Source organism: Oreochromis aureus, linkage group 9, assembly GCF_013358895.1.
Source record: "Oreochromis aureus strain Israel breed Guangdong linkage group 9, ZZ_aureus, whole genome shotgun sequence".
In the NCBI taxonomy this organism is placed as follows: domain Eukaryota; kingdom Metazoa; phylum Chordata; class Actinopteri; order Cichliformes; family Cichlidae; genus Oreochromis; species Oreochromis aureus.
Genome location: NC_052950.1, coordinates 22,281,398 through 22,308,253, shown reverse-complemented (window position 1 = coordinate 22,308,253; position 26,856 = coordinate 22,281,398). Strand labels below are relative to the sequence as shown.

Genomic DNA, 26,856 nt, shown 5'->3' with positions numbered 1-26,856 from the left:
CCTCTCTGCCTTCTGCTTGTCTGGAATCAAGTCTAGAAGAGTAAGTGTTGGTGCATGTTGAGCATGCTGGCGTCTGTGTGTTCTTCAGCTTGACAGTAGAGTGCTTTATCCCTGTAGAGATGTTGCAGAGCATGCCTTTTACCTCCTTTTATTTTTAAGTCTTCACTCTTGGTTTGTTTTTCAGAAGCACTTTGATATCAGAGAATCCTTTTTGTGTGTGTGTCGTGTATGTGTTGCATGTCTTCATTAAGCAGCCTCTCTGTTCTGTGCACACAAAGTATTTATTTCGTGTTATCGTGTGGGTTTGCGCAGGACTCGCAGAGCAAGCAGGGTGGCTACAGCATGCACCAGCTGCAGGGAAACAAGGAGTTTGGGAGTGAGAAGAAAGGCTACCTGCTGAAGAAGAGTGATGGGTAAGCTGCTAACACAGCGAATAAATAAAAAAACGCTGTAGTGTGCGTTCACGACGCATTAAAATTTAAAGCAGGCAGGAAATATCTCTAATGATTGACCCCCGCCCCCTCGCCTCTCACAGGCTGAGGAAGGTGTGGCAGAGGAGGCAGTGCTCAGTGAAGGGGGGCATCCTCACCATCTCTCATGCCACAGTGAGTACACACACACACACACAAACACAGGCACAGCTGCTCATATGAACCCCGTGACCCTCAGCACTGACTGTGCGGATCAAAAGGAGAACATCATGTGGGGAGGTTGTTTTTTTTCTCTCTCTCTCGTCCCAATCTGGAGGCTGGCACAGTGGAATTGACATAAATGGGTTGTCATGGCAACCTTGCCTCACCCTCTTACCCCCCCTTGCTGCCTGCTGCGCCTCGGTGACTCATCTCAGAGCGAGTGCGAGCGTACCGCCACCGCTGCCGCTCTTGTGCAGCAGGCACGTTTCAGTGTGATGTTTTCTTTCCCGCTCCGGACCTCGGGAATCTAACGCGGGGCTCGTATATCTGGGTTAATTCTGTCAAAGGGCCGGTCACTGAGTTGTAACCTACAGAGCCTCGAAACTCCCACGGGAGCAGCTGGACTGTCGGGGGGGCTTAGCGCAATCAGAAGCTCTTAGCTAATTGTGGCCGAGCAGTGGCAGGTGTCTCATCACGCTCGGACAGTCCATCTGTTAACGGGAAACGATGCATTGTTTAGGAATTTATTATGTTTTTGGTGCTTTTAGTGTTTGCTGAAAGCTTTTTTTTCTTCTCTTGCCTCTCATTTATGTCAGTGTGGTCATCAAAAACATTTGAACCTTGTCAATATTAAAAGCAAGACTTTCCAATTGAAATTCTTCTTACAGCTTATAAACAAAATTCAGATTAAAGTGACACCCCCCTCAAAACAAACAAACAACAAAACAACAACAAAACAAACAACATAATCAACAAATAAACTGAGCTTCAACATTAACTTGACTTTTAATATTATTTAAATGTATCCAGGAGAATAGATTTAGCAATTAGTATCATTTCTAGCTGATTTATTAATTCAGACAGCTTTGACAAGTCGGCGCGAGACAACTATTGTAATGTTGTTTTATTAATCCTTTGGGGGAGGGCTGGGGTGTCGAGAAGGGCATCCTGCACAGAAATCTGCCAAATCAAATCTGCAGAGCTACCAGCTGTGGCTTATTTTAATATATGCACTTTGATTATTTTTAATTAAATTCTTTCAGCTTTGCCTTTGTTACAGAGCACAGCAGGTACTGGATATATGTCTTTACTAATATTCCCATACCTGTATTCAATTCAGTTCAGTTCAGTTTTTTCCTTCAGAGCTGCCTTAATTTTTCAGATTCAACAAGGCGCTGGAATCATTCTTCAGAGAGTTTGGTTCATATTGACGTCGCAGCTTCACAATCTCGCTGCAGATTTGTTGGCTGTAAATCGGTGATATGAATCTCTCGTTCCACTGTATCCATCAGTATCTCACAGCAGTCCAATCTTCTGTTGTCCAGCTTTGGTAAACCCCTGTGAACTGTAGATTTTGATTTTGTGGGATTTTTTTGTATACAGGTAACAATGGCACATCACTACTGACAGTGAAATTCTTAGACTCGGAGCCCCCTCAGTATAGGCACACAAGGAAGCAAATATTGCACTAACACTCACATGTAAACTATACTGGTTTTTAATAAAAATAGAAAAAAATAATAGATTAGTAAAAATACTATAACAGCTGTAGTGCAGAGATAAAACGTCAAATGTATACATAATAGGGTTCCTACGTTTTTGTTTTTATTGTCCAGTTTTCACAAACTAGTTAGTGACAAGCTGTTAGTTGTGATGCTCCTCTGCTGGTAGGAAATCAGAGCTTCTTTGCTGGACAGACAGTACCTTCCCTAACTGTGCATATCAGAAAGAAAATAGCCAATAATACAAATGCATCTTTGTACTGGCAGATCATATCAACCCACTGATTGGGACTGGTTCCAATTTGCAAGTTAACTGTGTAGTTTGTGCGTGCAGATTAAAAGTAGGACTGCTTAGATGCTGCAGAAACCCCCAAACTTCCAGTCGTACCGTAGAGGAATTGAGCTTGAGGAAGACACACTTAACACAAACCACACACGAGGGTGAGAAGCAGAGTTTATACATATATTCTGTTGTTTGTAGCTGTAATACCGAACAGAGCAGATGTTATTCTCTCATAAACTGTTTACATCACCAGGAAACCTTAGATGTGTTTTATTTGTTGTTATGCTAACAACTTGACTCCAGGGACTCTGGGTCAGTCATCGCTGCGGTCAGACTGAAATACCTCAACAAATAAACTAATGGCACTCCCTTCAGCCTCAGCTGTACTTTGTGTTTAGAGCTAAGTAGCAGATGATGGCTAATGGTCAACACCATATCTGCTAAACACTAGCATATTGTCTCTGTGAACGTGCTGGTGTTACCACAGCCTTACAAATCCGCAAGCATGTCTGTGTGGTAACAGCCTGTGGATTAAATCAGATAAATCATCCCTGACGGCTTTGAGCATACATGCAAATGTTTGAATTTAGCCTTATTTACTTCTAACCGGTGAGGATTGGCAGCGAGTCGGGCGTGTGGGATGAGCTTGGTGGAGTTGGCACTCGGGCGGCTTATTTCCCAGCAGACACAGCAGTTGTTCCAGCTGTAACGCAGCAGGGAGGATCGGGATGATCGCGACTGATATGAACGTGAGCTTTGTTGTTTTGAACTTTCACGCTGCTGCTGCAAAGACGCTCTGAGGAAGTGGTCGCCTGTGATATGAGAGGAATACGTTTTCTCTTGTTGCATTTTGTGATGGAGGAACTGAATCTTTAACCTCAGTTTCTAATTTAGCCCACTGAGCGGTCATCATACTGAGCTTGTAATCGTTTCTCTTTGTCTGAGGTTTTTCCCTTTTCTTCAGGCCTCAGTGCAGATGAACTTTAGGTGGCTTTAGTTGGATATGGCATCTTGCCAGCAGGCTAACACCAACTCCAAGGCTCATAACAGCCTGTTAGCATTTCATTAGCACGTGCCCTCGTCCCCCCTCTGCCCGGGCACTGGCAGGAGACAATACTCAGTATGTACGTGCCAACTGGACCCAATTATTACAGTACACAGCCCAGCCAGCTCAGTCCACTGTCTTAATGGGGGCACCTTGAGTTCAGCTTGTAGTTCGGACCGCAGAAGCTTTGTTGAATAATAAATACATGAGTTGATACAGTTATCTACGAGAATTATGCAAATCCTTTTAAAATGAAAATATACCCACCATCTGGTGGATCCAGCTACTCAAGCATTAGCATTTTTTTTTTAGCTTTTCTCCTTTTGTATTTAATTTATTTTTGTTGTTTCTGACAAAATGAGCAACGTGAAGACCCCTCAGTTTGTGGGAAACCCAAAAATGTTTTTTATTCACCAAGTCAGCGAAACGAATTGTGCGTATGTTACTCATATTTTATTTCCTCCTTTGTTGTGTTTATCCGCAAATGTCCGGATCTGGAAACAAGATGGGCTGTACTGCCAAACATCAAACATCAAAGGAAGTTTCTGTGCATTTTTGTTATCACTGTTACACCTGTAAAAACACATCTGGGTCACTCTACGTGGACAGGAAATAGACTTGAAATAAATTTTAAAAAAATGTTTCTTACCTTCAACCAAACTTTTACTTTCACCCGCCATATTTCTGCATGTACAGTATCAACAATCGGGCGGATTGTGTGTGAAAATGTTTGCACACTTTGAATTCAGCTTGAGGAGGAGCCTTGATCACTTGTTGAGGCCTCTGTGAGGCTGTGCTTGCTGTATTCGCCGAATGCTAATACAGCGGCGTGGACACCCAACTGTTTGAATGAAACCATAGATGTATCTACTAAACATCCTGCATGAGTTCTTGTTGAACCCAAGTGTTTAAATAGACCTTTGACAAAAATAACAGGCTATGATGTGTAATCGCTTGTGTCGTGACAATGCCGGTGCGAATACGTTGTGATTAAGAGAGCATGCATACATTAAGGCTGAATCTGGTGATGTAGGCGTTTCAGTGGTGACCTGGCAGGTGGGTGTTCTTGAACTTGTACTTCCAGGCAATTTGTGCCACCTTAAGATGCTACTGCCAGGAGGCTTAGCCTAGCTGCTGCGTTCTGGACCAGTTAAAGACTGGCTGAAGAGAAAGGAGAGGGAATCAGATGGGAGAAAATTAAGGCGACTGCTAAAAGTTCTAAATTATTGGGTGGCAGTAGAGGTTTGAGTTTTGCAATGATTCTTAGATTCAAAATTCAAATGCAGGTGAATAATATTGATAGCAAGATTCCTGGTGGGGATCGTAAGGACTGAAAACTAGAGCCTCAATTTTGTCGGGGTTAAGATGAAGGGAATTTGAAGACATCCAGTTATTAACGGCAGTGAATTATTCAATGAGGTAGGAGAGGCTGACGGGTCGCCAGCTCATCCAGGTGAGCTGTAGCGACACCAGATGTTACTGTTTTTGTGGGTAATACGACGATGATGTCACTGAATGATGAAAAGTGATCCACACAGTCACTGCAGTTCATCCGAGGAACACCAGCTTACATGTATACACGTGTCGACTGCTTCTCATTTTGAGACGTTTGACTGAACTTAAATCCCCAAAGCACCAAAATATTTATGTCTCTGTGTGAGGACGGTGTTGTGCTTGTGTGTAATATTTCCACTGTGGTCCAGTGTGCGATCTTTGTAACCCTCAGTGTGTTTGTTCTTACAGTCCAACAGGCAGCCAGTCAAACTCAACCTGCTCACCTGCCAGGTGAAACCAAGTACTGAGGACCGGAAATGCTTTGATCTCATTTCTCGTAAGTTCCACACCCATACACACACACACACACACACACACACACACACACACACGGTCACACACTTTAACGCATGCCTGAATGGCTCGGTGACAAACACTTGTAATATGATGAGAGTTGCCTCTTGTAAAAGGACCTGTGGAAACTCCACATGCTGTTTTCTTTGTATAATAGTGTATTTATAACACAGATAAGCGTTTGAATCGTTTGCTGCATGCTGGCTATCATAAATGCAAAAGTGGACATTTGCATTTTTTAACTCCACCATTTATTATCCGCAGATAACCGGACGTATCATTTCCAGGCCGAGGATGAGCAGGAGTTTGTCATGTGAGTACTTCAGAGTAACGACAGACACATGATCCCCGTTCTGCTTGTTATCGCTGTTTGAATCGGTCTGTCACCACCTCGCCTAACTCTACACACCCATATATTTTTCTATGTGTGATCTCGACTAAAGGTGTCTTTAGCTGTCAGCTAAAGGTTTTCCATTAATGGGACGCCAGCTAGTCGCTGGTGTGTCGCTTCATTGTCACTCTTGAACACAGGAAGTGTTTTTCACTTAGAGAGCAGTGAGGCTGCGACTCTGTGGCAGCGAGGATGGCAGTGGGATTTGTGGTCTGGAGTAATTCAGGTCTCTGTAACTTCATACTGTTGTTTCCCCATACCCTCTCACGCACGAGCAGACACACATACACAGGAATAACCACAGCTGTGCTACCTATTTAAGAGATCCTTTCACACACTTAACGTGTTTAAATTAGTTTTACAGCAGTGTTATAGTGACTGCACATGAAAAATAATGAGGTGTGATATAAAAAAGTGTCTTAGCGTTGTTCGCTTTTCCCGTTTCTGTTGAAGTTGAATCGTATTTATGACACAAAAAGTCATATTGTTAATTGGCGAGTTGTCTGTATAGTCAGACTTCATAAGGACAAATTTAGTCCTCATTGTGGCTAAAAAACAAGCATTAGATAATTTTTGGGAACTATATATAAGCCTGTACGTTGTGTTTTTGAGTTGCAGGAGCAGTTCTGCAGTGCAGAGTATGCTGTCTGCATTCATGTGAAATTTGAATAATTAATGTGTCACAAAGACACGGCTTTGCTTTTACCATGTGGGAGGAAGAACAGAAAGTTAAATTTGTAAATTAAGGCTGGTTGGTCAGAAGAAAGCAGCTGCAGGCGCGTTAAACTGTGCGATAGTCGTTTTTTTCTCTCCCCATGTAACGTCGCTAATTTGTCATTGTGTTGTGGAAACTGGACGCCTCAATTTTTCAGAAATTTCAAGTGAAACTAGGTTTGTTAGTTTGTGAGAATAAGTCACAGGATGATGAATGCACGAGTTTTCCTGTTTGCTGATTATGGATCAGATTTCAATTTATTTTAAGTAAATAAATATGTTTAGAAAAGCATTCATTAGTACTGGTATACTTTATGAGCCACAAGTGCACTTGATGCCAAATGCACTGGTCTGATTGGTCAGATCTGTTTATTCACATGTGAAAATCTGAAAAACCCAGCTTCTACTGAAAGAATAAATATCACAGATTCATCCAGTGAAAGTACGCGGTCGGTGTGAATGGCTGACTGAGAATGAGTCAGAAAAATATTTTTAAAGCATGAAATTCACCCACATTTTACACGACAAGTGTTTAAAGGCCTTCACTCCTCGAACCCCAAGACAAACTCACTTTAACTTATTTTCATTAAAAAAACAAAGGCCACAGCACTAAAATAATAAAATAAAACACAAATAACAAGAAAAGAATAGAACTGAGAAACTGGGATTAATCGATTGTCAACGTATGTATCGGCTCTAATGTGATTTTTAATGAAACAATTAACCCTGTTAATATAATACACGTTTAAGCAATAAAATATTTTTAAAAAGCCAGATATTTGTTTAATATTTAATTCTTCTTTTAAAAAATTGACACAAGGTTCAATTAAAACTCCATTTTCCCCCAAAAATTTAATTTTCTGGTGATTTTTGATTTCATTGTTCAGGCTTTACAGGCTTTTTAATAGCTTGCCCAACAAACAGGAGCTGGGATGAGATCAGCAGTTGCGTACAGATAAACAAAAACAGTTGAATGCAGTGTTGTGATGACGTTGTTGGACATAAGATGTGATTCCCCCGGAGCCGAATCACTCATAAACACAGAGGAGTCAGAACAAACCTGAGTCTGAATACTGTCGATCTGCCACTCTGTGATTCTGTGGCTGTTCTTCCTCTGACGGTGGAAACTTTCTTCCAGCCTCGCTGTGGCTTTGCGTCTTCGTTCGGTGCCGCTTGAACACTTCATGTTGCTTGTAGTCCTTTGGGATGCAGCTCTCGGCTCTGCTCTGCTGCTTCCGTCACGCAATTCCAACTGCAGCGGTGTCGGCGATGGCGTCTTCTTCTTTGTAGTTCCCTTCAAATATTTAGTGTTTCATAGGGCGCTCGCTTCACGTAATCACGCTCTTCCTCAATTAGGCCGGCAGCATATTATAATGCATATTGTAAGCAAACACACAAACGCTTTTGGCCTGGCATCTGCACACCTACGCATTAGTGGATTAAAATATCTTGTTTTTCCACACATGGAGATAAACAGACAATCTAATGCATCGGTTTGTGTGCCCACTGTCTGTCTGCTGTCAGAGAGGGGATTGAGTGGCAGTGACAGAGGAAGGGCTGCGATTGGCTGCGTGTGTGCAGATTGTGCTTTGTGTAGTGAATTGCAGGAGGTCGTGTTTGTACGCCCGCCTCGTTGTAACGACCACAGGCCTGCGTGGGTGCGTTGGTTCCTCTTTAACCTTTTCGAAGAAACCAAAGAATGGGCAAATATTTGTGTGTTTTAGCATCTTTTTAAAGCAAAAATGCAACATAATCCCTCCTTTTAGCTTCTCTATTGCTGCTTTTCAGTGTATTTTTGTGATTTTGATGCATTTAGACAAGATAAAAGGTCACTGAAGGCTTTAAGAACCTGTGATGGGCGCTTTCCTGACATTTTATCACAAAATGATGCAATCCTGAATTGCTCTTTTTTTTCTCCTTAACTTTACCCGTAGCTGTTTTTATCTCAATAAACTAAAACTGTATTTTATTGCTTATAATGTCTCTAACAATGTTTCCTCTTGCAGTTGGATCTCGGTGCTGACCAACAGCAAGGAGGAGGCGTTAAACATGGCGTTTCGTGGCGAGCAGAGCAGCGGAGGGGAGGACGGATTAGAGGACCTCACCAAAGCCATCATAGAAGACGTGCTGCGCATGCCGGGCAATGAAGTCTGCTGCGACTGTGGAGCTGCAGGTGTGTTTCTGCTGCTGTTTGTGGGGCTGCGTGAGTCCATTTAAATGTGGACCATGTTTTATTTAAAGCCGCTCTCCTGTCTCGGTAGCTTTACAATGTCACCGCTGCCTTGAACTCCGTGTCCTTCAGTTAGATGGTTGCTGAGTGAGCTACACTGCAGTGTGTGCGCATGCTGGTGTTGTTAGCATTCAGGACGCAGCTCTATCCCGATACTCCCCCTCACATTAGAAAGCAAAGAGTCAGCACTCAGGAGTGCCGTGGACACTCAGGCCCTCTGACTCTCAGCACACACAGGCTTGCATCCACACACTCCACTCTGTCTGTATAAACACACACAGCAGCTTGCAGAGTACTGGGGCGGTGGACTTTATCTCCTGGGGGAGAAAAAAAAAACATTTCTGGGCTTTGAGAAACAACATCATTACATCACAATGTTACATAAGTCACACACGCTTCGTCGACCCCTGCGGTCCTCAGAGAGCGGAGGTAATTTGTCATGTCTGCTCTCTTGTTGCTGCATCCGTTCATATACATTGCTTTGGCATGACACATGTTCCAGATGTGGATTTAAGCGTCTGATTCCTGTTGTTTTCCTTTATCTGACTGAGAAGGTGACGCCCATGCTTCCCTTTCCTCAACACATAAAATTAATTTGGTGGTTAAAAGACCTTTTTATGACTTTCAAAGGTCACCTCGTTGTTTCCTCTGCTGCTCATTCGATGCTCCGACTGGAAATTCCTCTGTAAGATTTACAGCTTTAGCATTAATCAGCTATAGAGGACCCATAAATTCACAATGCATCTGTTAATTGTGTTGTGTAATTGTGTGCACGTGCCTTCCTGCTGTCTGTGTTTGTGTGCATGACTCACTGGGTTTTTGGGCTGTCTCCATTGTTTCCACCAGCCTCCTCTGGTGTTAACCTGTCAGCTTCAGACAGAGCAGCATCCCTCGCCTCACAGCATCAGCATCACTGAGGTCACAGTTTAAAGCTTCCTTAAATCTCTCGGATTGCATCAGAACATCAGTCAGCAAAGTCGCTCAGTCTCTGGAGGTTTCGAGGATCTGCCACATCTCTCTGCGCGTGCGCCTTTGTGCTTTGCAGTGGTGGTGCGTTAATAAATAAAATCAATGAAAATAGTGGAAAAAATAAGCTGTGGTTTAGCACCTGAATCAGGGCTAGTTTATTCACAAGACGGTTGTTTTCTGTTGCAGTGATTTGAGGATATTTTACATGTGGACATGCAAAGCCTAACTGGCAGGTTATGCTGGAATGGTCCGGCTTTACATGCATTTCGGTGTTAATGCAGGACCACAGATATTTCCAGGAAACTGAGGGAGAGAGTGTTGCATCAGTTAGAAAAGATGAGACATTCTGTGGAGGAAGAAAAAAACCTAAGCAATCGCTTTGTTTCCTGTTTCAACTTCTTCTTTTGTGTCATCAGAGTCAAGCGCGCCTCAAGCATCACTATAAATGCTTTTGTGGCTGTTTTAAAGTCACAGTGCGTGCAGCCAGTGACTGGTGCGGCAAACATAACACAGTACAGAACACGCATCAGTTATATAAGAAGAGCTTGAAAAGAAGCATCTGTAGCGGAGGTGGGTTGCAAAGCAGATTGCAGGGCAGCAGCAACTTAAAAAGGAAATAAAACTGCATGCTGCACGTAAGATTTGCTACATGTGGAGAGGTTTATCAGCTGAGCCCTCGATGCTGTCGGATAGGGTTGTCAAACATAAGGCCCGGGGCCCAGAATTGTCCTGGCACAGACTCCAATCCAAAACACTGGATGGTACTCGAAAATGTGAAGGAGCGCATAAACTTTGGACTTCGAACTGTATTTTCATACATTTTACAGAATTTTTACTGATGGCTGAAGACCTCCTTCATTACTATTCATACTATACAAAAGTAATTAAGTAATAAATAAAGGTAATCTAGAAGTTTGTTTGTTTTGGGTTTTTTTTACAGTGCGTCCACAGTGAAAACATTGTTTTTAAAGCAGCATTTCTTTATCATTTAGAAAAACTGAGATTTATTGTTAAAATTGCACTTTTTTGTATTAAAATGTCTCAGGGATTAAATACATAGTTAAAATTTAGACTGGCAGAAATCGAGTTTCTTTGGTTCGGCCCACTTAAGATCAAGGCGGGCTGTATATGTGGCCCACAATGTAAAATGAGTTTGACATCCTTACTGTAGGAGGTCAAGTCACCACCTGTTTATATACCAGCCTCCTGTAGCCATAATAACTTGTATTACACTGTTGCCTGTAGACCCAAAGTGGCTGTCCACCAACCTGGGGATCCTCACCTGCATCGAGTGCTCTGGCATCCACCGAGAGATGGGAGTCCACATTTCCCGCATCCAGTCCATGGAGCTCGACAAGTTAGGAACCTCAGAACTCTTGGTGAGTCAAACAAACGGCCTGTCGGGGGAACTGATCTTATACTCGAGGCACGCCCTTCACTGTTTTCACCTGAAATATGAGGAATCATGAAAGAGTATTGTGAAGACAGGATGGAGCCAATTTTAATCTGTAAAGCTGCAGGGATAAATCATGTGTCTTTCTTTGGTTGCTGATGTTTCCCTTCTTTCTCCCACAGCTGGCCAAGAATGTAGGGAACAGTAGCTTCAATGAGATCATGGAGGGAAACCTCCCCTCCCCATCACCAAAGCCCACTCCCTCCAGTGACATGTAAGTTTTATATATAAACAAATCTTTATCTCTCAACATGCATTTTTAACTTTTTTTTTTTTAACATTTTGTCCACAGGACAGTGAGGAAGGAGTTCATCAACGCCAAGTATGTGGACCACAAGTACGCGAGGAAGACGTGCACGTCTGCGGCAGCTAAAATGATCGAGTTGTTCGAGGCGGTTCAGTCCAGGGACCTGCTGGCACTGATTCAGGTCTACGCGGAGGGGGTGGAGCTTATGGAGCCGCTTCCAGAGGCAGGACCGGTGAGTCAAAGAGACATCTAAAGGTCTGATTTATCCAAGTTTAAAAACACGATAAGTTTGTTTCACCCGTTTACTTATGGTGAAAATCGATGTCAGTAGAGGTGAATCAAAAAATAAACATTAGTGCTTTTAAAGACTGACATTGTTAGATCTGTCCAACAGTTTTCTTAGTATAATAGATGGATAGAACTTTATTAATCCCTTGGGTAGGTTCCTCCAGGAAATTCTATAATAAGTCATTAAATATTGTTTACTAAGACTTTTGGTCTCATCAAATGAGCATTTTGAAAACTGTGCAGTGTTTTTTAAGAGAGATGTTTCCACTGTAGAAACTTTTTAGTTATTTGTTTAACTTGAAGGAAATCTCTCTTTTATTGTGTGTCCACAGTTTAGGAACTGTAGACTATCAAAGTTTGCAGAAACCTAAATTATAGGACTTTTTATAGGTCCTACAGGGCAGAAGAGAAACCTTTTATTGGCAAAAATGTACAGTGATTGGTCCAAGTCTGGATTGTTGTAGCACTGGTGTACAACTTACTGTTTAAAAAAAAAAAAAAGTGGAAACAAAGTGGAACAAAGCCCAGAAAATGGATCAACAATGAAGTCCAGGCTTTATTAAGTCTATATGTTATGGAAGAAATGCACCATTTTCGCTCTTGGAGGCAAAATAGAATAATTTTCAGTCATATTTCCCTTCAACTTGCTGCCTAGGACATCTCCCCAAAGTGATGCAATGCGGAAAGAAAATGGAGAAGCGTAATCTTATGATTATGAGAGAGTAAAACACCACATCTGCTTTGTAATAGTACTACACATAAAATTGCACGCCTAAAACAATTTGCTGAAGATCATAAAATTGTGCCTTAAAAAGTGCATCTTTACAGATGGGGACCATTTATGCCAATAAAGCAAAACATTGTATCCAACTCTGACGACACCTCGCTTCTCTGTATCCAGCTACAGATCACACTGTCAGGTAACAGGGTTAAAAGTTTAAAAGGCCAGTAGAGGGTCATAGACCGAGCAGAAATCACAAATAATCAAGGAAAAAAGCACATGAATGAACCCTATATGGAAATGGGCAGTAATTAAACCATTGGCTTGAGGAGCTCAAATGAATTGAAACGTGCACACTTGAAGCCAGAGCTGTCCGCGTCTCCTGACAGGACTTAGAAGAAAATATGCAAAAACATGCCTGGAATCCGGGCTGCATCATAACACGTGCAGACTACGACGCTCAGAAGCCGCCTGGTCAGTGCTCTATGCGTGTTCCTGCAGTGGTTTCATCCTCATGTGAGGTTTCTTCCCAGCAACACCGCTGCTGCTGACACGTTCCTGCCAGCTGGTGAATTATTTGGCAGTTAGAAATGGGTGTAACAGTTGGAAAATTCTGAGTCATCCGGGTTAACTTCTCCAGCAGGTGGTGATAGCCAGCAAACCTCCACCACATTGCAGGGCATCATGTGTTTTGAGTCCACATATATTTAGATGGCGACATCTGTAGCGGCTCAGTTCATGCGTCTGTTTTTTATTTTGCGGTTCAGCCTGTTTTGTTTTGTTTTTTTTCCCCTCTCGCTTTTGTTCTCTTGCCTTTTTTGCTGTTTTTAGGCAAAAATGAAAGTTGAATAACAAGCAGTGTCTGGTGAGGATACAGTACCGTGAGCAACATGCGTGATAAGACTTAATCTGACGTAAATGGGTCAAGGTTTTATAACCCGAACACGGTCGTTCCCTAATGAAAAATTAAGTGCACAATGCTGCAGAGGAATAAAAGAGGATATCGTCTGGTGACGGAGAGTGGGGGTGGTGGTGCTGCTGAACGCGCTGTGAAGTCTGACTCACCGATATCTGATCTGCTGCTGTCAGTGCATCCGAAGGGCTGCACCGTGCCTTCCCACCCCCAACTCAAAACACAGACAGCGTGACAGCAGTGCGTGATTAAATCCGACCCCCTCTCAGATGCCAACAGATCCACTAAATGTAAGCGTTAGCTCCATATGTTTCGCCTTTACCTCCATCTTTAATGCTGAATCTAAAACACCACCACCTAGATCCAGCTTTGGTGCTGCAAGGCAGATGAAATAAAAGCAAGAGACTCCCAGAAATGGACAAAAGCCAGCATCAGGCCAGCAGAAGTATTATTTTTAGGAGCCATTTTGTTTACTGCAGCTTGTTTAAGTGCTGAAAGAGTCACAGACAGAGAGAGAATACAGAATGGATGCTGCCCAAGATCGCCTCACCGAGTCTTTGCTGTGTTTGATGGCCCCCTGCAGGAAGCTGGAGAGACTGCGCTGCACTACTCTGTACGGACTGCTGACCAGACCTCCCTGCACTTGGTGGACTTCCTCGTGCAGAACAGGTGCATTTCATTTTTTTTAAAGAGGTATTACCTTTTAGAAAATGTAGGTGCGTGCATTCATTTTGGCTCAGGAGGAGTGAAAAGAGCTGTTCAACTTTCTTAAAAACCACACGTGAGTACTTTGGAGTAAAATTGTGTATAAAACAGCACAGCTTGGTGTAAACACTCTGTATTAAATTTGATCCGTCTGTCTGCTGCGAGTCACTTTCTGTGCTCTAGTCTGTAATAAAGCAGTGCAGAGGAAAAGCTTCATGCGGCTCAGCTCAGCTCAGATTCCCACAAGGCAAACAGAAATGGGTCAAGCACTTGTTCTCTGCCTTAATTTATTCCTCTCCTTTCAATTGTTTACCCACCACTGCTCCAACTGCACACAGTCTCCACTGCTGAAGTGAGACCCCCTCATTAATTAAACCCATGTCTAGGCCTTGTCTTTTAATATTTTTTTTGTTGCCTTCATGGGAATTGCAGAAGATCTAAAGATTGCTACTGCTCCATTAGCTGTAGTTTGTAGTTTTTCTTGAATGATTTAATGTCTCACCTCTTCTCGAGACGTCTAATGTGCTGTTTCCAATCCTCTTCTTTCATGCTAAACCTCAAAATCCTGAGCAATAACATATTAACCTAAAGCTGCAGGACTGTGGAAAACACCCTCAGGCATGTGACCTCACTGTGCGAGTCTTGTTTTTTTTGTTTTTTCCTAACTCAGCGGTAACCTGGATAAGCAGACGGAGTGGGGGAACACCGCCCTGCATTACTGCTGCATGTACGAAAAGCCAGAGTGCCTCAAGTTACTCCTGAGGGGCAAGCCTGCCACCGACATCAGTGAGTCACACGCCGAGCTTCGTCCTCCAGTTAATGTCATCACCTATCAGACTCCTAACTGTTGATTGTCCGTCCTCGCCCTTTTAGCCAATCAGAACGGAGAGACGGCGCTGGATGTTGCCAGGCGACTGAGGAACACTCAGTGTGAGGAGGCAGTAAGTACAGGACCGACCAGCTGGATATCTTAGTAGATCATTAAAGGCCCAGAAACATTACACAAACCCCCCATCCTCCCCCCAAACATACACACAGCCACATACAGGGTGTTCATCAGTTACCGGGCAGTTTAGTGAGAACACTAGATGGCAGTCAGAGGTCTCTCCAGCCGCGGGCGGCAGCAGCAGCAGAGTGGAAGTAATGGTTGATATACGTTTGTTATTAACAGTCATATGAGCAAAGAAGACAGAAAAACACTTTAAATGCTGTTTGGAATCTCTGAAAAATAAACACAATTGGACAAATCTTTTATTGTTGCCTATAACAATAGATTTGTACTTAAATTATATCTGTGATTAAGATGATTCGCTATTAGCTAGAGCACATATAGACGATCTAAGTTATTGCACTTTGTGTCACACATAACAGTCATTTTGCCCTCAGATGTAATTAGTGGTAAGCCGAGGGGACTTTAGTCTATTTCACCCGCACCTTTCTCGACAGGTAGACAGTATAAAAGGTGAAATCATCCTCTGTACTGACATCAAATCATTAATTTAGAGCCAGATAATGTGCAGCATGTGTGTATTTTACTAGTGCGTGCCCATGCTGCAGTTTTATTTGGTCTATTTGTGGATTTGGTAAGCTGATATTTTTAATCACACTGAGAAAAGTACAAAAAAAAAAGTATGGAGTTATCTTGTTTATATAAATAAACATAAATATTGGACTCGCTGTGTGATCATACAGAACAAAGTGTATTTACCTCTGTGTATGATTAAGATCATCCAGACACTGCCCACTCCCTGTGAAGTATATAATGACAAACTGGCATGCAACACTTTGTCTGAATATGCACCCATGCAGTAGAAAAGGATTTCATACGTTAGCTTTCTTTACACATTTTCACAAGTCTCTAACATCCTGGAAAAAAGCTGATTTGAAATCTCATCTCCACACCTTCACAGCGCATTTATAGTCAGCTGTTATTGATCTGACATTAAACTTGTAAATACGCTGAACTTGACTTCAAAGGCTGATTATTGATAGTGTAAATGTCACAGTTTGCAGATATGAAAAATTATTTTTCTCTAAATAAAATATTTTGTTGTGAAATTAATCTGACGCGATGCTTTGATGAGGTGTTGCAGGTGCTTAAACATCACAAATGAGTCATTTTTGCCTGTTGCTAGGTGGTTGCTAGGCAAAATGATGACATCATGAGAACCTGCAGGGGCCTAAGATATATCTGTGTGCCAGTTTTAGATACTCCCAAAGAGTAAGAGTGTTATGGTAGAATTTCAGGTCCGGTGCCTCAATAAAGATGATAATTTTAATTTCAGTTATTTGTAAAAATAAATGAAAGACTGAAAAATAAATAAAAATTAAGTAAATAGAAACTATTATCTAAAAATTTCATGCTGAAGTGTTACTTCAGCTGCTTGCTACTTTTTTTCCTCGGTTTGATAAATTTGTTTAGCAGTTTTGTTGCAGTTTCATATTTCTGTGCCTTATTTTATATTTAAACAATTTTCAAAATCCCTCATCATATCGATTCCTCACATTTACCCCTTTTACAGATAAATTTACTTCAATATTTTTCCTCCCCCCTGCTTTTTTAACATACCTTCTCCCCCTGAGTTAATACTGTATATCTGTAATATCTCCATCTCTATGCAACCTCCAGATGTTCATGTTTGTGTCTTGTGCAGAGAGCAGTTAAATCTCCAAGTCTCAGGGTTTTTTTAGTTTAACAATGAGCCGGTTTCTTTTTTTTCGACTCTGTAATGAACGGAGGGGAAACGAGACAAGAGAAAAGAAGTAAATAATAAAGCCAAATCAGCGACTGTTAGGATAATGGGTGTTATTGACTGGGTGGGCAAAGCTGTTGATGATTATTGAAGGTACGCGTGTGGGGAAGGGAGTGAGAAAAGTAAATAAAATCTTTAAAATCTTACTGTTTGAGAAGAAAAAGAAATAATAATAATACACTTTTAAAACTGCTGTTGTTGTTTGTGTTGCGTTCACAAACTGGATAATTACTGCTGTCTAGAAAAAAGAGATGACTGATGATCAGCACTCACTGTGGCTCTGACTCAGTCTAACCTGTGACATTAGTCTCTTTATGCCGCCTCATTATTTCTTATTGCGCTGCTTCTTCTTCCCATTCATAGGTTTTTTGGGGCTCTAATTAGCAGCCGGTTTTGATCCACCTTCTCTGTCTTGTAGCCGTAATGATCTGTTTGTGCAGAGCTACAGTTTGAGTTAATGGATTTCTTTGTGTGTGTCAGCTCATGCAGGCCGCAGAGGGGAAATTCAACCCGCACATCCACGTGGAGTACGAGTGGAGCCTCCGACTGGAGGAGATGGACGAGAGCGACGACGACCTCGACGATAAGGTCTGAGCACGACGCCGAATTTAATAAGGAATCTGGTTATGAGTGAGGCTGAAGGTCAGATATGACTGTTCAGATTTCCTCTGCAGCCCACTGGCTGTCTGGCTTTGTGCTTTATTGTTGTTGTTGTCGCCTCCACATCACCAAAAAAGAACTTCCCCATAGATTCATATATGCAGAGCACTGCTTTTAGTACATTCGTGGGTCACATGCAGATAGATTTGACCTTAAATGAGCCAGACTGATGATAATCTATGAAGAAAACACTTTTTTAGGGTTACGAAGTCTAAGTACGTTCTGAAAATGTCCACATTTCATGACCTGGATTTCAAACCTAAGGTCATTACACAGATATGTTATTGTAGTAAATCAGCATGAACTGAAATTTTCTGTTAATTCAAATAAAATGTTATATTTTTCCTGTTGAATAAAATATGAAATTGTCCACTGATTAATTTATGTTGAAAACCCACCTAAATTTGTGTGTTTTTGATGGTTTCTAGTATTTACCTTTGTGTAGTTTGGCAGATCTGGAAGAAAAAGCATTCGCCGGTTCAGATCAGACTCTTTAATGACCCGGTTCTGGTCCCCGGGCCCTATGTTTGACACAAGGTTAATATAATTAGCTAAAACTAAACAAAAAACTACAACTAGATGTGAAAAAACAGTTTAGCTAAGTTAATAAAATAAAAAGTGGAATTTTAGAAAAAATTAAAAGCTAACCGAAATGGTTTTGTGAAACCGGGAAAATAAAATAAAGTTTTTGTATTTGTTAGTTTGGTAAAAACTGTCATATAATTTGCCTGATGAGGTTTGATGGACGTGTTTGAGACTGGATGTCTATAAGATTTGAAAAGGTTCTGTGTTTTTGTTGTGCTGAACACAGAAACTCATTCAAACAAAACTAAAACAAATCATTTCCACGCAATAAAAACTACTTAGAAAATACACTATTAGAATAAATCTGGTCTGACACCCTGACATAGAGGCTGAAGTTAACGGTGGATGTAGATGCGTCTTCCCTTAGAGTAGGTTAAATGCACCGTGGCGTAATGCGGCATGAGCCAGTAAAAAGGTTTAATGTGGTAGAAAAAAAAAAGATAACTGAAGATTTGTAAGACTAAAAGAAATGGAGAAATAAGGCGAGCTTAAGGAAATGAGACGGAGTGTAATAATGCTGTGTCATTTGTAGGTCAGAACAAGCAGATGTCGGGCTTTTTTCGACAGGCTTTTACACTTTAAGTAACAGCAGGGTTAGCTGTAAGCTGAAAACTACTCCAGGACCATACTCATCAAACTGCTCTACATAAAAGCTACGTTTGTGTCGGTGATAAGCTGATATCAGCTCATAGTTCTGGCTGAGCAACATCATCTGTCAGGCTCTGCAAAGGATACCAAATGTTGTAGACTTGAGGCATTATTTTAACACTTCAGTTTGCAAGCCTGCATAGAAGAGTGACTGAAGTAGTTCATAGTGACTAAAAACCTTCTTAAAGCAATAGTTATTTGTTATCTCTGTCTAAAAAGCATTTCAAAATAAAGTGTAAAAGCTCCCTTGAACATCGCCAAGAAAGAGGTTCAGTATTAATGATGGCATGTATATTTTATTCAGCTTAAAGCACAAATGTGTAATTCTTTAGTCGCAGCATCAGTTCTATAGTATTAAAGAGGAATTTTGTGATTGGTAAGTGTTTAGCCAGTGAGTATATTCTGTATAATCCTCCTTGATGACTCTTAGAATTATTAATAGTTTACAAAAAACATATTTTATTAATTATGACCTGAAACTAGCAGGTGAGCTCATAAAATCATCATGGAAATGTTTGGAAACGAGCTGAGGGGCTTTTTACCAAAAATCTAGACGTCTGCTTGTAAACAGAGGAGTCTCCACCTGCTGGCCACTGTAAAGAATGCAGGTGTAGGGCATTTCTGCATTGGCTGAAAGCTGCATCCATCTTTTATCATGTCTATGCTCAGGTTACAGTGACTGATGTCAGCTCGGTCTCATCTGTCATGTGTCCTTCTGCAGCCCAGTCCCATCAAGAAGGACCGCTCCCCGAGGCCTCAGAGCTTCTGCCACTCCTCCAGCCTCTCACCCCACGACAAGCTCTCCCTGCCGGGCTTCATCAGCCAGAGGGACAAGCAGCAGCGTCTCTCCTACAGCGCCTTTACTAACCAGATGTACAGCGCCTCCACCGACCTCAGCTCCTCCCCGGTGGCCGACGGGCCGCCGCTGCCACCCAGGAACCAGGGCAAAGGTCAGACCTAGCTGCTCCGAGCGGCTTTGAGCCTGCATCAGTTTTCCGACCGCATTCAGTTTTATCAGGCTCTAGCTCGTATAAATTCAGGAGGTCACATTCTGCTAATATCTCCTTTTGCAAATGTCAGCCTGTGATGCAAATGGTCTAAAGGTTGTATGCATGCTCTGCTGTGGCTGATAACTGTGGAGGAAAGATGGCCTGTGGAAATGACTTTATTATGTCTGTTAATGTTTGATTATTTGCAGTCAGGATAAGGTTTGTGGGAATGCTTTGTAATGACTTTAATGGAAAGTTCCTTCTTTGTGCTGTCAGTCAGTTTCCACACCCTGCAGTGGTATGCAATTTGTCAGCACACAGATCAGAGGGCGGGAAGCGGGTGTCATTAAGATTGCTTACACTGTAAACGTTCAGGAAAACACGGCTGTAGCAGAGGGCAAGGTGGCAAAGGAGGATACACACTTACTTAATCGTTAGCCTGGGCACAGTATCCACAGAGTATACTGTGGGCGTGCTGTCTCTGCAATATTGGAATTAAAAATAACACTCCTCCCCCTGTGGACCTGTACTAGCTTTCTCTGAAAACACTGCATAAGCTTAACTCTGCCAGCATCCATCTTAACAGTCATTTAATCCATCGCATAGCATTCAAATCTTATTTTTCCTAAAGCAAAGGGGTGTGAAATTTCACTTGTTTCCAGTTCAAATTAACCTGTTTCTGGTTACCCTCGGCTAAGCCTGCTTTCCACAGTAGCACAACAAGCACGCAGTTTGTAAAAAGGAGAGAAATTATTACGTAAAAATGTGAGACTTTGGATCAAAATGTGATATTTTTTAATACTATGGATGCTAAATTTCACACAGAAGTAGATTACAGCAGGCCTTGCTTCTCCAGCCAACACATCTTAACAGGAATTATGCAAATTTTCAGGTCCCTAAAGTCATTAGTTTCCTTAAAAATGAAATAAATTAAAGGAAAAGGGAGTTTTATCTTCTAGCATCAGTTTTTAAAGGGCAATTTTAAAAACCCATCATCTGGAAAACTACTTGAACTAAGACCTTAATTTTATTTTTTTATTTTTTTAGATATCTCGTACGGTGGCTCAAAAAAAAGCTCACGTTAACACAGAGTGATGGATGAATTCCCTAAAATGTTTGGACGTCTGATCTCTGACAGCAGAGATGGAAACTAGAGTTCTCTCTCATTTTCACAATATGACTTTTTGAAGTACTCAAAAGTCATTCACCCACACAGCTCAGTTAGAGGATGTGATGTAACGCCTCTCTCCCATACAGCAGCCACAGTCTTTGGCTGTTATATGTAACTCTGAGCATATCACAGATCTAAACATTTTAGGGAGTTCAAGCAGTGCCTGTTATTGGTTTAGTAGCTGGGGGATGCCTGGCAGGAAGATTGGTGCTAATGTTACCCTTAAAGCTAATGCAGCTTTATATTAGGTATGTTTGCTCCCTTTGCTTGACAGTACAGATGAGCGTACTAAGCTATACAAACACAATTTTTCCATTCATATTCGTTTTAGCATTTTTTATCTCACATTTTTATCTTTGGAAAAGTGATGACAAATGCTCATAGGTACCAAGTATCTTCCTCTTCCCCTCTACGATCTGATATTTCTGTCAGTGTTGTCCCCAAAACATCATAATCAGAACTGACCGGTCGTGCTTTTGTACTGTCAGAGCTTTAGAGAAGCTGAGAAAACGTTCCTGCGCACGGGGAAATGTTGTTTTTGAAACCATAATCTTTGCTTAAACCCAGCTGAACTGTGTCCATTATGTCTAACAAACAGAAGATTAATAATTCCACATTTACTTTTGGTTTCCTGTTGGTCACAAATCCCAGTGTCACGGGTGAAAGTCCACCATAACCTTATCTATAATTAGCCTTTATCGCTTCAGCCACGTTGTAGTATTTTTATCCTTGATCGTCACAATATGATTGGTCAGTCGGTCCAGTGTTTATGATGCTTAGGGGACAACACCAGCGGCTGTGTCAGAGACGTCTTCTCATGTGAACTGTGCTTTGATCTTTTTAGTTCCTGTCCTCCTAAGTGTCCCTGAAGGATGAGCATTAATATTTATCACAGGTTCAGCTACCCCTAAATAACCAAAACAACACTGGAAACAAGTCATTTTATGCAAAAATAAGATTAAGAGGGAAAACGTCGTAGATGCATTGAGAATATCACGCTAACCCTTCATTGGCGTCGCTATCTCTTTCTCCCTCTCTCTCAGTGGGTGCTGAAGAGCTGGCTCCCCGGGGGCTGGCTTCACACCGTTTCTCCTCTTTTTTTTTTCTTCTTTTTTTTTGCTTTGCTTGCCACTGATAAGATTTCATCTTGTTATTTTACAGCGTGTGGGAGCAGCTCTTTTATAAGACTGACATACTGTAGATTCTCTCCCACACTCCTCATCTCGCTCTGTTTTCTTTCTCTTTTTTGTTTCTCTATTCTTTCAGCTCCACACTTGGCATTCCTTGGCTCTCATTCGCACTACGCCACACTGGCTGGCACTCGACCATACATCAGTGAATATCCTGGTTTTATGTTCTCCCTCCTTACTCGGCTGTGTGCCCCACATACAGTTATCCCTGAGTTGTTTCTTCCTTTTACAGCTCACTTTTACGGGGTGGTGGCATTTATTTAAGTGAATAACGGCACCACATAGGCAAGCTTTTCATTATTTATTGCCTATGTGATTTTTTTTAAATTATATTTTCCCACCATCCATGGGCTGTAAACTCCTAACCACAGCTGATTCCTCTCTGGCTGAGCTCTCTATTAGCTGCTTTCACCCTACTCTTCTCTGTACTGGTGACCAGTGACTGCTTTGGAGTCCCAGTAGATAAAGGCAGGCGTATTTAAAAAATAAAAGTCCCCGTCCAGACACTCCTGTGTGTATTTACATGTTCAAACAATATTGTTTTACTTGCATTAACTTGTCTCCTCCTCATTATCCTCTCCTTTACCTGTTATTTTTTTTTAGTTGTTTATCTTTTTGGTGGGCTTCATCACCTCATGTGTCTTATGTATCGCTCCTCCAGCTCCTCCCCCATCCGGCCCTCCCTCTTCACTCACACCAGGAGGCAGCTCCACCCTGTCCAAGAAGAGACCACCGCCCCCCCCTCCTGGACACAAACGCACCCTGTCCGACCCACCCAGCCCACTCTCTCACAGTCCACACAGTAAAGGGGGCGTAACCGGGGGTGAGATGCAAGCACACGTTCTGTAACAGTAGGGCTGGTTTCACTCAGGCGTGTGGTTCCAGTCTGAAGATAGAAGATCACGATTCTCCAGAGAAGTTTTGTTTATTTTTTTAAGTTAATTTCACTTAGGAGAGGGTGAAAAACCAAATGGTAACTCTGTCCACTTCTAGGTTTTTCCAGAACATTTTGAGTTTATACTCTCTTACCAAGAGATTCGTAGGTCATGTATCCAACCGGAGGTAGACTCCATTGAATAATTACCACCTTAAAATGTGTTTTTAAAGCTGATAAGTGGACATAGTTTAGATTTTTATTTTTTTTTTAGCGGATTTTTTTTTAGTATTTTGACTTTTGTTTATTAAGTTCCACAAACTGTTTCTTCCATTTTTGTCTCTTATGCAGTTTGAAGAGTCATCAACAGTCCCTCTACACATCCTATACATATGTGTAGAGCTGCATTTGTCGAGTAATTTGTAGTTGATATCTACTGGATGTCCAGTCCAATCCAACTTTATTTAGTAAGCACTTTTAAAAAACAGCATAGTACTTTCAATTTAAAAGACACCAATAGAATATAAAACACTTGTTTGTTTGTTGTTTTAGTTTTTAAAAAAAGGAAAGTAAATACCAGTAAAACAAGAAAATAATAGAAATAAAAGTAATTCAAGTAAGTTTTGTTTTATAGCACTAAATCACAACAGCAGTGACGTCAAGGCTCTTCATCGTATAAATATTTTAGCAAAGACCCCAACAATTCCATAATCCGATGACCCCCTTTAAGTAAACACTTGGCGATAGTGGGGAGGAAAAACTCTTTTTTAACAGGAAGAAACCTCCAGCAGAAACAGCCTCAGAGAGGCCATCTGCCCCAACAGGCTGGGGGTGATGGGAGAGGCAGTTTTTTGTCGCTGAAAGCATTAATCCACAAAAACTTAGCATTACAGTGTAGCAACGATGCTTCAACCATTTAGACTACTTAGACTCGATGTCTCCAGCTGTTCGAGTCCACATCAAAGTATAATCGTGTCTTTAGCCTCTGGTGAGAGGTTTTTCAGTTTTCTGGTGTAGCCAGATGGTACCCGGGCCAAGCTGTTGTTTACAGTAGCAGATAAATTTTAAAAAGCTAACAAAAGACAGATTTTGGTGGAGTTTAATTGATGATTCTGAAATTGTATTCCAGCGAATATGTTCAACCAAAGATCGCTAGATCCTGATTGGCCAACAACATTTGGACTACAAATTGACTACAAATGGTACCAAAAATCTGTTCCTTTATCTACAGAGTCTGTATGTTTAAATATATACAGAGAACTTCCATATGGTCGCATTATAAGCCATCTAATTCACTACTTTGTGAACATCCTCAAATCAGCATTCAGAATAGCTTTAAAGTGCATATTGAGACAAATATGCTTCTACAGCTGTTACTGTTATTGGGGCTACATTCCCATGTCTCTCACACACGCACACTCTAAACCCAACCACTAATAAAAGGATGGTATTTAGTTGCACAACAACCCGTTTCCAAATAACGAGGGGCTCATGGAAAGCTCAGCCAGATGACGCCTCCCTCATTGTTTTTTTTTGTTGTTTTTAACCATCACAGCATGTTGATTTATTTCCATATTTATATTAAATTAATCTCTTTGCCAGCGCTCCAATATGGTGTTAAATAATCTCGTATTGCCATCATCGATGTTAATTTTTAGGAAGCGACTCCACCCCTCCTCCGGTGACTAAGATGTCTCCTGTTTCCAACAAGTTTGAAGGCATTCCTCAACAGCAAAGGTATCAGACAGAAACTCTGTGTGGATGTTGAAGCCTCTTCTTTATGAAATAGGTTGTTTTTTTTTCAAATATAGTTATTTCACTTCACTGAATTTTTTTTTTCTAGCTCTACTTCAAGCAACACAAAGTCTACACTTGGTCCAAGGGTTCTTCCCAAACTACCTCAAAAAGGTACAGACGTTTGTATATTTTGTGTTTTTGGTGCAAGGAGTTGAATGAAAGAAGGTATTAATGAGCCACTGTGTGGTTACCTCTCCAGTGGCATTGCGTAAGATTGACACCATACACCATCCGTCTGTGGATAAGCCTAGCCTTCCTCCAGAGGTCTTCCAGAAGTCTCCGCCGCCAGCTGAAACCCCGCAGAAGGTTCCTCTGGTGGAGAGGCCTCAGCCGGGAGACCTTCCCCCAAAACCGCAGGTGTCTGAACTCCCCCCTAAACCTGGAGACCTTCCTCCGAAGCCGCAGCTCTCTGACCTCCCTCCCAAACCTCAGCTGGGTGACCTACCACCTAAACCCCAGCTCAAAGACCTCCCTCCCAAGCCTCATCTTGCAGACATCCCCCCGAAACCTGGGTCAGTCGAGTCTGCTCCCAGAGCGCCCCACGGAGAGCCGACGCCAAGGCCTCAAATACAGCCTCCACCTCCGCCTCAACCACAACCTCAACCGCACCCGCAGCCTCAAGACTCGCCGTCACCTAATCAGCAGGCAAATATAGGGACCCCATCTCAACAGTCTGCTGAAGACACCAACGGGACCCCTGCAGGGACCCAAGAGACACCTGTGCCCCTCCCAAGGAAGATCACAACGGTATGGACTCGCATATTCTTTCAAAGGGTTCCTCAAATACAGTACTTTTTAAAATAAAAATAACAGTGTAAACATAGAAATTTTTACGTTTTTGTATATGTACTCATATATAATATTTCAGCTATCGCGTATATAGATGTTAATCATTGCAAAAGCCCCTCCAGCATACACTTTCTTAATGCAAACAATGTTAACAATGTTAACATAATGCAAATAATGTTAACATCAACACACTACAAACTCCTGCATTCCTAAATGCCTACCAGTTTATAGTATATCAGGTAAACTTGCCATTGTTTTTGTCACAGTATAATCCAGACTGGACCTTATGTCTTTTTTTCAGATTGAAAAGTACAAAAGTTACAAACCTACCTTAAGATCCTGGATCTCTGTGTCTGAGATCATTTGTAGTTTTAGAGTATAAATGGGTTGAATTCGTTCCCAGTGGAGACTCTCATCGACTCTGCCTCTGAGTGAAGCTGCTTTTATTTAATAAACTCAGTGAAAACACTCCTACAGATCTTTTTATCTGTTGGTAAAACCCCAGAATATACGTTTGCTCTGTCACTTCCTCTTTTTTGGTGCGAAATTTGTTGATAAACAGCATATTTGAGGTTTGTAGGTGTTTGATACAATGTGCCAGATATGATATGGACTTAATTTACAACGCCTACATTTACATATGCAAAGATATCTATTAGAGTTTGCATGAACATGAGATAAAATGTACAGCTGTGGTGTATTTTTCACTTAATCAGCTGGATTGCACTTTACAAGTATGCACTATGCCAATACACAACTATCGGATAGAAAAGAACCACCACTTGACACCTACGCGACATGTCTTTGTAAACTGTTCCTGTCTTCAAAGGTTTGTTCAGATCTCACCAGATGCTCGGGAGACATTTCAGTCTTACAACAAAAACATGGTTACTCTTAAAAAAATCTGTTTTATTGTGTTAAATGTGTCTTGACACATTGTGTTATACTAAATTTAAATACATCTCAGTTATTATTAATAAATGGAGTAAATCCTGCAGGCTAGTTAATTAACACGCCTCACTGCCTCTCGTCATATTCCAGAGACGCCATCCCAATTTGTGGAGAGCGATCACCTTGGGTCAGCACTGTCCCCGTGACCATTAAAGTTAAAGTAAATTTAAATATAGCATCCCAGATACGAACCTCGAAGACAGACTTTTTATTTCATCATCGCTCCCCCATTTTTTCAGTGTAACATATTTGTGGGGAGTGATGATGTCAAAGCCCAGATGGCAAACTCTAAATGCGTAATGGTGCTGTTATGAATCATACAAAGCCAGAGTGGTCTGACTGAACTGGTTTTGCTGTTTGTTTCTGTCCAGGGGAAGAACAAAGCCCGGCGGGTGAAGACGATCTACGACTGCCAGGCTGACAACGATGACGAACTGACATTTGTTGAAGGAGAGGTGATTATAGTAACAGGGGAAGAGGACCAGGAGTGGTGGGTGAGTGTGGCCTA

General features: G+C 41.7%; 1 protein-coding gene across 4 annotated transcripts in view; it reads left to right on the top strand.

Annotated features, from left to right (window-relative positions):
• Positions 1-26,856, top strand: part of asap1b (ArfGAP with SH3 domain, ankyrin repeat and PH domain 1b) — an 84,625-nt gene that overhangs the window by 55,710 nt on the left and 2,059 nt on the right. For 2 of the 4 annotated variants that reach the window (XM_039617303.1, XM_031759736.2), the window contains 18 exons: positions 313-413; positions 536-605; positions 5,206-5,293; positions 5,575-5,623; positions 8,422-8,588; positions 10,860-10,993; positions 11,190-11,281; positions 11,360-11,546; positions 13,820-13,905; positions 14,612-14,727; positions 14,815-14,882; positions 17,175-17,282; positions 19,309-19,537; positions 22,599-22,760; positions 24,470-24,548; positions 24,655-24,719; positions 24,808-25,355; positions 26,720-26,842. In XM_039617303.1, coding sequence (XP_039473237.1) covers positions 313-413; positions 536-605; positions 5,206-5,293; positions 5,575-5,623; positions 8,422-8,588; positions 10,860-10,993; positions 11,190-11,281; positions 11,360-11,546; positions 13,820-13,905; positions 14,612-14,727; positions 14,815-14,882; positions 17,175-17,282; positions 19,309-19,537; positions 22,599-22,760; positions 24,470-24,548; positions 24,655-24,719; positions 24,808-25,355; positions 26,720-26,842 — 2,472 coding nt within the window. Of the gene's footprint in view, positions 1-312; positions 414-535; positions 606-5,205; positions 5,294-5,574; positions 5,624-8,421; positions 8,589-10,859; positions 10,994-11,189; positions 11,282-11,359; positions 11,547-13,819; positions 13,906-14,611; positions 14,728-14,814; positions 14,883-17,174; positions 17,283-19,308; positions 19,538-22,013; positions 22,083-22,598; positions 22,761-24,469; positions 24,549-24,654; positions 24,720-24,807; positions 25,356-26,719; positions 26,843-26,856 lie in introns of all 4 variants that reach the window. The other 2 variants (XM_039617304.1, XM_031759739.2) reach the window with 2 other exon arrangements.